The sequence below is a fragment of the Mauremys reevesii genome, linkage group 2 (assembly GCF_016161935.1).
Source record: "Mauremys reevesii isolate NIE-2019 linkage group 2, ASM1616193v1, whole genome shotgun sequence".
Classification (NCBI taxonomy): Eukaryota; Metazoa; Chordata; order Testudines; family Geoemydidae; genus Mauremys; species Mauremys reevesii.
Window position 1 is genome coordinate 271,738,829 of NC_052624.1, and position 11,087 is coordinate 271,749,915.

Sequence of the window (11,087 nt, forward strand, 5' to 3'; positions counted from 1 at the left end):
CACTGAGAATTCCATAAGGCTCATCCCATGGAGTTTTCGGGTGAGCCATCCCCTCATTGGGGGTTGAGGTCCCCTATGGTTTGCAGAGACCACATGGCCAACTCTTGTTTCTGTTCTGCTGCAGTGGCCTCTCTGCCCCCTAGCAGTGCAGCATCACTGTAGCTATTCCATAGCATGTGCAGAGAGGACCTAGGGAGAGCTGATGCTGCTTTTTCGACACTAGCTATGCTGGCAGGATAAATCATTGGCACAGATAAATCAACCTCCCTGAGAGGCAGTAGCTAGGGTGACAGAAGGATTCTTCCATTGACCTAGCGGTGTCTTCACGGGGACTTAGGTCCGCTTAGCTGCACTGCTCAGGGGTGTGAATTTTTCACATCCCTGAACAACAGAGTTATGCCGAGGTAATTTTTAAGTGTAGACCTGCCCTCAGGAAAGTTAATCTAGATTAATTTAAAGTGTGAGTTTAAACTGTGTGAAACCCCTCTATGGACACTCTCATTAAGAATTAAAGTGGTCTTAATTTGATTTAGTTTAATTGACTTTTTGGAAGATAAGCTAAATTGAATCCAGGCCACTTTAATTCTGAATATGAGCATCCACACAGGGGTTTAATACAGTTTAATTTATCCACTTTAAATTCACATCTTGAGTTAATTCCTGAGTTATCCCCATGTAGACAAGCCCTACGATTAGGAGGCTGGATTCAGCTAAATGGCACATAGTCCATTCCAGGGACTGGTAACCAGTCAACAAACTGAATTTAATTCTAGGGCTGCTGCCACGCAGGCAGTTCTCCTCTCATCAGTGTCATTGCCAGGCAGTTTTGAATTGCTTGGAATGTTTCAGAAGAGAGGATAATCAGGTTCACAGCAATGACCTGAAGGAGACTATAGCCCGATATAGGCGTATGAGCCGCTATCATTCTCAGACACACTCATTGGTGCATTAACTTGTCTGTGATCATTACAGGGCAGAAACATGGCTGTGCTGCTGTTCTTCCACAATGGTGTGAGTGGTGAGGGTGAGAAAGGGAGGAGGACGGTCGTAGATGGATCATACCTAGCTTCCGTCAGCGATATCATCGTTGTAACTGCAAGTTACCGTGTCGGAGTTTTCGGCTTCCTTAGCACTGGTAAGTCTGTACGCTGCCATGAATCTTTGAACTGCAGGCAAATCACATTCTGCAGTGTTTGTTTCCAAAGTGTTTGTTTGTTCTGCCTTTTCATAAGCTGGCATCTTTGAATAAGTGTTTTGGAAGACACATCCAAGGAACGTCAGGAGCGTTGTGTCAAAGGGACATGGGGAGTAGCATGAGCCAAAAGGGGGCACAAAGCAATCATCCCATTTCAAAAGAGCAGCTTGATTTTTATTGACAGATAAAATCATGGGTGTTTGTATGTACAGTAGAATCTCAGCGTTACGAACACCTCGGGAACGGAGGTTGTTTGTAACACTGAACGAAACATTATGGTGGTTCTTTCAAAAGTTTGCAGCTGAACATTGATTTAGTACAACTTTGAAACTTTACTATGCAGAAGAAAAATGATGCTTTCCCTTTATTGTTTTTAGTAGTTTACGTTTAGCACAGTCCTGTACTTGTGTGTGTGTGTCTGACTGTCTGTCTGTCTGTCTGTCTGCTGCCTGATGATGTACTTCCAGTTTCAAATGAGATGTGTGGTTGACTGGTCAGTTCATAACCCTGGTGTTTGGAACTCTGAGGTTCTACTACAAAGGGAAGTGGGCCAAAGAGAAGGTCTGACTTTTAACTCTTAGGGCCTGATTTCCAGAAGTGCTGTCTGACTGTAATCCGAGTTGATGGCCCAAAGTTAAGGCGCTAGCCTGAGATTTGAGAGACTGGGTTCAATTCCCTGCTCTGCTGTGGACTTTTGTGTGACCCTGGACTAGTCACTTAGTCCCTCTGTGCCTCTGTTCCCCGTCTGTAAAATGACAGTGCTGCCCTGCCTCATGGGACTTCTGTGACAATAAGTACATTCAACTTTGTGTAAGATTCAAGATGTAGATTGGTAGCTGCTTGGCACCTCTGAAAATCAGCCCCTTGTCTCCTATCCAAGATTTGCTACTATAATGTGCAGTGACCAGTTGAGGTTTTTTTTTAAAGACAGCTTCATCACCACCATGTCTATGCCTCACGGAGCCAACAGAGGTCGCCCATGTTATCTTCTGAAAGATAGAGAGTTACCGTCCATTGACTTGAGTTGTTACCATTTTCCATTCCAGACACTACAGCAAAATCACACAGTTCATTACTGCAAGCTGGGAATTAGCACACTTTCCTCATCATGCTCTGTAATGCTGGGGACTTCTGCTTCCTCGTGCCCACTGATCCCGACTACTATAAATAAATGGCTTGTCTGGCCAAATTTCCAGAAAATAGGTGCATACCTTGCACGGACAAAGTACCCATTCTGCCTGCACAAATACACATTTGCACCTACCTATGCCTGCCTGTCTGAGAGCAGTGCAGGTACCTGCTGTTTGGCTTGGCTTTTATTAGGTCTTTTAGATTAATTTTAAACACTTACAAAATATTTTTCTTTTCCTTTATTTGCCTGGTGGGTTTATTTGCCTTTAAATGGGGGGTGGATAAAGGGATGTGGGGAGGAAGCACAAGAACTGAGTCTAGAGTTCTGACCCCTCCTTCCTCTGGCTACTAGGACACTGTTTATATCCCTGGTCTGATACTGTACCCAGGGCCACCCAGAGGATTCAGGGGGCCTGGGGTCTTTGGCGGTGGGGGGCCGCCGAATTCCCGCCAAAGACCCGGCACTTCGGCGGCGCGTCCTAGAGCAGAAGGACCCCCCGCCGCCGAATTACCGCCAAAGACCCAGAGTGGAAGAAGCTCTGGGGGCCCGGGCCCAATGAGAGTTTTCCAGGGCCCCTGGAGCGAGTGAAGGACCACACTCCAGGGGCCCCAAAAAACTCTTGTGGGGGCCTAGGGCAAATTGCTCCACTTGCCCCCCCCCCCGGGCGGCCCTGACTGTACCTTTCAGAGTCCTTGCTGCACGCCTTATAGAGTTTCCTGGATTTCTTCATTGGACCCTCAGTGCCTGCCACTGCTTTATTAATAATCTATCCTGTGCACCTGGGGGGATCTGTGTAGGGAACTAACTCTTTCCCTTTGGTCTTAGCTAAGGCCACTGCACCTTGCCACATGACACTTCTGATGATCCTGAGGTCGAGTTTTGCCTGTGTAGTGACTCAGCTGAGTTTTGCCTGGTGCGGGGTTACAGCAGCATTTCTCTTCTAGGGTGTCAGGTGTTTTTGGAGCTCATCGCCAGCAATGCCTGTTTTTAGTTCAGCCACCTGAGAGCTACACGCTGCAAACTCCTTGTGCATTTAGGTCTGAGGTTGGCACGGGCTGCATCTGGGGAAAGTATCACTATGGTTAGTTTTCTGCGAACCGGATGCTTATGAAACTGACACTTAGTATTGGCTAGAGCTAGACAGGGTAGATAGGCATTGTGTAAGCTTCCATTACGCAGCACTGCCCACATATCTGCCACTAACCTCCTTCAACCCAACTCGTCTCATCTTGGTCTCTTCCTGAGAGGAGTCTGCTCGCTGGGCTGAATATTGCATGGTAGCGTTGTGGTGTGGTCAGATGTCCTTCTCAGTACTTGGGCAAACCCTTCAAGCCCATTTTCACCTGTGTTCTGGATGGAATTAGAAGTTGGGTCTTCAGGGGTGAAAAGGGATAGTGCACAAACCCACCGCCTAGAGACCAGTGAACAGCAGCATCTGTAACGTTCTTTGCCCCTGTTGCAGCTGTTCACAGAGACAGTGACTGATCCGCCTGTGGGTGTGTTGGCTGAGAGGATGCAGGAACCTTCCCCCCAGCCCCTTGGCCCAGTTCACACAGGGCAGGGACTGGTATCATCTCTGTGTTTGGGAGAGCTCAGAGATGCTTCCTCAGTGTACCCCTGGGGACCCAAAAGGGACAGGGAGGAGGTGGGGCCACACTTCACAGCAGCCTAGGCAGACGGGGGAGCAACTCCCGCACAGTGGGGAGCATGGGGAGCTCCCTGAGTACAAATCACTCCTATCTCCTCTGAGGGTGGGGCAACGCCTCACTGCTGGCCAGGGCCAAAATGACACACTTTGATCTAGTCAGACAGGAGAGTTCACACATTCATTGCAGCTAGAAACTTTGCCACTACTGTAGTTACCCTTTACCTTTCTGTAGCATAATGCAGACTCCCTAAGATGCTTTTCTCTAATGTATAGCAGCAGAAAATTACACCGAAGGCTCCCCAAGCTGCTTCAGATGCCGTAAGAACTTTTGCCTGGCGCACACACCAAAATCAAATAGAAACTTCTGGGAGGTTTTCCTTTCCAAGTACTTGTTGAATGAAAGCCTGGCCTCACTGAAGTCAATGGGAGTTTTGCCATTAACTGCAATGGGGCCAGGCTTTCACCCCTTGATTCTGGCTAAATATAGAAGTGTGAATATTAAAATGCCATGTAAAGGGCCCAACACCATGAATGAAAGTCCTGATTCTCCAAGCAAAGGCAACTCCTGGATCCTTTGATGTTTGCTTATCATAAATTGCAAACCCAGGAACGAATGGGTTAAAGCTAGTAGTTTTCTTGCAACAAAAAAACCTGCCTTTTCTACTGCTAGCTCTGCAGTTATTCCTGACTCTCTTATGTGGCAGAGCTGTGTTAGGGCTAGGTGGGTCATGGGTATATACACGTGGTGGTTGCTTTGAGTGTAGAGAAAACACAGATATGGGTTACACCTGCTTTTCTGTGCATATTGAAAGGGCACTGTTGTAGGTATGTCTGGATGTAGGCAAAAAAAGATACTGTGAAAAAAACAACTTTCCTCATTTATGATACAAACAACACCTGGGGTGGTTAGAACTGAACAAATCTGAAAAATCCAATCCATTGTGTGTTGTGTGGTTTGACGATGAAAATAGGCTAGTGCTTACCTTTAAGTCCCATAGAGTGGGATTACTCAGATGCTTAAAGCGAAGCCCGTTTATAAGTGTTCTCAGGAATGGAGCCTTAGTAACTAAAGTCACTGCCTGTGTCTGGCATAGTCATCTTTGTCCTGATACCCATTTCTTTTCACTCTCCTGTGTTCCTCAGGAATTTGTTCTTTGTCTCCAAATAGATGGTTCATAAGATTTATATCGAGGCCCATCACCAAAGTAGTGAAAACAATTCCTGGTAGACATGGGTCTTCGGTCCAGCTACAAAAAGAACAGGAGCACTTGTGGCACCTTAGAGACTAACAAATTTATTTGAGCATAAGCTTTCATGGGCTAAAAGCCACTTCATCAGATGCATGGACTGGAGAATACAGTAGGAAGATATATAGATATATATATATATATATACACATACATACAGAGAACATGAAAAAATGGGGGTTGCCGTACCAACTCTAAAGAGACTAATCGATTAAGGTGGGCTATTATCAGCAGGAGGGAAAAAAACCTTTTGTAGTGATAATCAGGATGGAACTGGACACCATTAAATTAGGCTTGAATAAAGACTGGGAGTGGATGAGTCATTACACAAACTAAAAACTATTTCCCCATGCTAATTTCCCCCTACTGTTACTCACTCCTTCTTGTCAACTGTTTGAAATGGGCCATCCTGATTATCACGACAAAAGTTTTTTTTCTCCTGCTGATAATAGCCCACCTTAATCGATTAGTTTCATTAGAGTTGGTACGGCAACCCCCATTTTTTCATGTTCTCTGTGTATATATATATATCTTCCTACTGTATTTTCCACTGCATGTATCTAATGAAGTGGGCTTTAGCCCATGAAAGCTTATGCTCAAATAAATTTGTTAGTCTCTAAGGTGCCACAACTACTCCTGTTCTTTTTGCTGATACAGACTAACATGGCTGCTACTCTGAAACAGATCTAACTACAGTAAATGTTAGTGCATAAATCCTTTGCCTGAGTTCTTTGGTTCATTAAATACATTCCACCACCCGTCTGACTCTTCCAAGACAAAAGGAACTGGTCATATTTTCCCTGCAGTATTTTCATTTTACTAGTGGCTAGGCCTGTCTCTGTGGTTAAAGAATTCACATGGATTTCACTTCCTTAGATGAGCTCTCATGAGACTTGCAGCAATATTTAAAATGAGTGAATTTAGAGTTGAATTGACAGCTCTGGATACTGATGATCTCTATCCACAGAGCAGGCTATGACAATGAAAGCTTTCCCCATTGCTCTGCTGTTGTCTCTCAACCCAATATGGCTATAGGCAAGAAATTCTAGTCTCCATGATCATTCAGTCCTTGTCGTTCTTAGGAGGGAGCCAATGGTTGTGGTGTAGACACCTTTAAGAACTATATTGAGACCACTAAAATTCTATTCTATTCTGATTCTTATATTTCACCCAGCACGGTGGTATTTAAGCACCTCATTATATTTTGTTGGGGAACAACTATTACAAGATGAGAGCTTTCAGTCACTATTGGCCAGGGTTGGATTTGAACTATTGACCTACAAACCAGAAGACTTCATATTCCATTACTAATTTGTTCCCTGGAGTGTCTTTAAATGTATCCTTATTTTAAAGATACATTATTTTGGTCTTGGCAATGGAAGGAACACATATTTTGAACGAGGTTGCTGTTCGTGGCTGTTCTGTCTCCTTTAGAGCTTTTCTAGTTTTGAACAGGAAGGTGTTGAAGACAGGTAGGTAAATATAAATGGCCCACTGTGACTCAAAGTCATAGGCAACACACAATTATTTTCACTTCCTTTTTGATACTTAACAAGGAATTGCTTATTTCTGCTTTTATTGCTTTAAGTTCCAGTTTTTTAGAAAAAAGTGTCATTGGGAAACTAATGCCAACACCATCACGCATTTAAAATATCAGGTTACTCTCGGGCACTGTTGAATAGTTGGCAGTCCTGGGGAATGTATGGTACTAGAATGTTCTCGGCTTTTCTCATTTGCAAAAGGGCTGTGAGAGGCGAATTGTAAAATTCATGGTTATGTCAAACAGTAATAGGGGGCCACAGAGATGATGTATCAGTTGGTTGTATTAAAATACATGTTGTATTTTAGTTATAAGACTGTAAGGGGATGCAAGGGAATCCAGAGGGTTGTAATTTATATGGCAAGGGGCTGGACAGGATGGGTACAGGAGGAAAAGATGCTACAAGAATGTAAGTATTGAGAGCTGCAGATACTCAGCATTTTTGAAGATGAAGCTACCTATTTAGGTAACTAAATATGGACTGAGAGGTCTAACTTGAGGCACTCAATTTAGAAAATCTTGGCCTCGGTCTCAGGACAGTATTATAGCTTGCTGGTCTGCTAGCTCAGCTGCCCTTCCCGTATTATATTTAAAAAACAACCCACCTGTAATTGTAGAATCATAGCTGCAGTGTCTCTGTTCTAAGCTGTAATGTTGTGAATTATTATTGGGAAATGCTGTAGTACTTTCTTTTCTTTTTTAATAGAGGATAGTAGATTTTTGGTTAATTTCATTGAGACAGAAAAGTCCCAGCAGACAGATATGAAATGAAAACAGAACAACATTCATGATTTTTCCATTTGCAGAAAGAGAGGGTGTATTGTTGTTACTACTAAATAAAAACCTCTTTCTCATGGCAATCCATGCAGCTGGAAAAGCCATTCATTTTATTCATTTTTGTATAAACTGGCCACTCTTATATTTTCGTTAATATTCTCTGGAACATGCTACTAATATATCAGAGGCTTTGAAGAAAAGTTTCATCCGTAGTTTGCTGCTCTCATGGTGTGTTAATTGTTAGCCTGCTGTTTCCAATCATCTCCAGATCGTTGCCAGAGAACGAGTGAAATCCTGAACCATTGAAGCTCCTATTGACTTCAACAGAGCCAGGATTTCATCTCATGTGCTTGGCTCGACCTTGCTGCAGAACTCGTCAGTGATGCCCTTAACGCTTCCCCCCTCTGTTCCTTCTTTTATAGACATTAGAGCACTGAACTGGGACTCTGGACATCTAGGTTCTATTCCTGGCTCTGCTACTGACCTGCTGGGTCACCTTGGGCAAGTCACTTCCCCTCTGTGTGCCTCAGTTTCTCCATCTGTAAAATGGGGATTATGATAGTGACATCCTTTGTGAAGTGCTTTGAGATCTACTGAAGAAAAGCACTCAATAAGATCTATGTATTATTATTATCACTACTGCTCTGTTGCACTGGGAAATGGGACCATATCTCCCCGCGTCTTCCATCACACTCAAAGGCATTCTGTCTTTTATGTTTTCCCATCTACTTTAAATCTAAATGACTTTTGTTTTAGAATGAGGGAAAACACAAAGCAAAAAAAGGATAACACTAAGTCTGCCCCAGAGATCACAGTGTGTGTCCCCTCCATACCTGGCTGCATCTGAACTGAACACAAAACAGCAGCAGTGTAGCAGACCACTAGACATTTAACGGTTCAGTACACAAAACCGTAAGTTACAGTATATATGTCCAGTAGCCATCTCCCAGTCCAATTCAAATTGTCCTCAGGGTTCCCAGTGCTCTCTATGGTTTATTCACGCCTACCCCTCTGATGTCTCAGCCACCTTCTTCCCTACCCCCTCCACCTCCTAATATGGTCTCTCTATGATATGCTGCACTTGGGGATCTTCTTTCACTTATTCTGCTCCATCTAGCTGCAGTCTCACCCCCCACACACACATCTGGGCCACTCAGCCAAATGCCTTCTGCACCCCCAGGGTGGAAGTGGTATAAAGTGTGTGTGTGGGGGGGATTCGAAGTGAAGACCGTCCCATGGCTCCTTGTGACAGAGTGCTGGCTGTAGCACCCTGCGCACTGAGGTTACTGCAGCCCAGAGAAGGGTGCAGACTTAATCAGAGCGAGCCAAACATCCAGTTTCTAGTGGGGATGGCTGACACTTGGTGGCAACTGGTGGGCTAATGAGACAATCGGCTCAGTAACTGGGAGGATATATAATTAGGAGGAGCTCAGTGGATGAGCTAGGGGGACGAAAGAAAGCTGTTCGGGAGATTCCGCTTACTGTATACCTATGCTACATCCTGCTATGTTTGGAAACTGAGGGTTGAGGGTACGCATGGTGCAAAAGAAACAGACTGCGTGTTTGTGAGTAGGAGACCACGAAAGCAGCTAGGCGGTGCTGCTCACTGGCTAGCTGAAGAACTGCCCTGTGACGTTTCTCCATTGCCTTGGCTGAGTCTGTTACATCCGAGGCTCTTTGAGGCATGTCATTTCTTTGTGTCACGTACAGGGCCAAGTATCTTGTCAGTGTCTGACAAATAATGAACACCCACAAAGTCCCCTGGCTTGGTTGTAATAGAGATGCAGCCAAGCTCTTAGGCTCTGTCTACACTACGGGGGCTCTAGCGGCATAGGTATGGTGCCGTAGCGACGCCAGCATAACCCTGGAGTGTAGGCGCTGCCTACAGCGATGGAAGGGTTTTTCCTGTCAGTGTAGGAACACCCACACCCCCGCCCTCAGTGATGGTAGCTCGGTCAGCAGGAGCATCTTTCCATCGACCAAGCTGCAGCTGCACTGTGGGTTAGGTCAGCATAGCTATGGAGCTCGGACGTAGGGCGGGGGGAGGTTTCCACACCCCTGAGCAGTACAGCGATGTCAGCTTAAATTGTACGTGTGCACCAGGCCTTAGATAAGATGCCCCCACACGGGGTTGAAATGGAAAAGCTCGCATGGTCACTGTCTGTGCCCGACCTCTTTGGTAGGGGAAATAGTTTCCAGGGCTCCCATTCTGGCATCCAGTGCCCAGTCTAAATCCCACTGATGTCAATAGAAACATTCCAGTTGCTTTTAATGACTGGCTAAATTGAGCCTCTATGGAATAAGGCACAGGGCACTGAAAACTGTCTCCTTTTATCTCTTGTAATGGAGACAGCTCTAAGGGGGGGGGGTGTCTATACAGTGACTGCCATGGAGGAAGGTGCTATAAACTGTGATATCGGTTTTATTCAGTCCCAGTTGCAGGACTGATATTAAAAATGTATCATTCCTCCACTTAAATGTTCAAGGGTCTCACCTGTATTTCATGTCTGCTTGCAGAGCAGTGATTGCCCTCTTCCCACTTCGTCTCACAGGTTCTAGCGTGGCCCGTGGAAACTGGGGCCTTCTGGATCAGGTGGCAGCTCTGAAATGGGTGCAGAAGAACATTGCTAGCTTTGGAGGGGATCCAAGTCAGATTTCAATAGCAGCTGATCGTAGTGGGGCAGACGTTACCAGTATCCACCTACTTGCAGGTGCCGCAGATTCAAATCTCTTCAAGAGGGCATTGCTGATGGTGAGTCCCATTCCTCTGTATCTTAGTAGGATACCAATGGAAAAGACATGACTCAGTGTTAACAGAACTAGGGAGTGTGCTTGCTGGTTTTATTCTATACATATATACAGTATATATTTTTTTATTTTATTTTAGCCTCACTAAAATATATTATTGTATAACAGCACCTAGCAGCCTCAACTGAGATTGGGATTGCCTTGCGCTAGGCATTTTACAAACACACGGTAAGACCCATTTAAGTGACTGATTTAATCAAACTGACATTCTGATTCCTGTCTCTGTGGTTTTTCATGTGTATATGCATAGAACTGGTTCATAATTTATAGAGTTTCCATTCTGCAAATATCATTGCTATTCAGCACTTTTTAGACTACAGAGCTGATCTGCCAAACATCCGGCCTCTTTGAAGGATCCATCGTCCTTGAGGTATGTTGCCAGTTCCATGACAGATTCACATTCTAATTTTCACTTTTTTAAAAAAGTCAGTTTCTAGTCTTTGTGGTTGCGACAGTAACTTGCTGACAGGGATTGCATGTTCCACTGTTTCACACAGCAAAAGAAGTGTCCCCATTCATCTCAACTTGAAGTTAACTCTTAAAACTAACAATGATGATGTAAAGGTGCAGTTGATTTGCACGTACAATTTCTGTAGTATTTCCATACAAAATGAATAATTGAATTTGCAATTGGCCGAGTGAACAAAGGGCAGAAATAGCACTGGTCCTAACAGTGCATTGATTTTTTTTTTTTTATTTAGTGAGTTTTGACTCATACCTCTCCAAGTTACCTCATTTTG

At 44.5% G+C, this 11,087-nt stretch overlaps 1 protein-coding gene across 1 annotated transcript in view; it reads left to right on the forward strand.

Moving 5' to 3' along the window:
- The window catches only part of TG (thyroglobulin), a 219,399-nt gene that overhangs the window by 130,604 nt on the left and 77,708 nt on the right, over positions 1–11,087 (forward strand). Inside the window, exons 40-41 of the mRNA XM_039523028.1 lie at positions 973–1,135; positions 10,092–10,291. Of these exons, the coding sequence (XP_039378962.1) occupies positions 973–1,135; positions 10,092–10,291 (363 nt within the window). The remainder of the gene's footprint in view (positions 1–972; positions 1,136–10,091; positions 10,292–11,087) is intronic.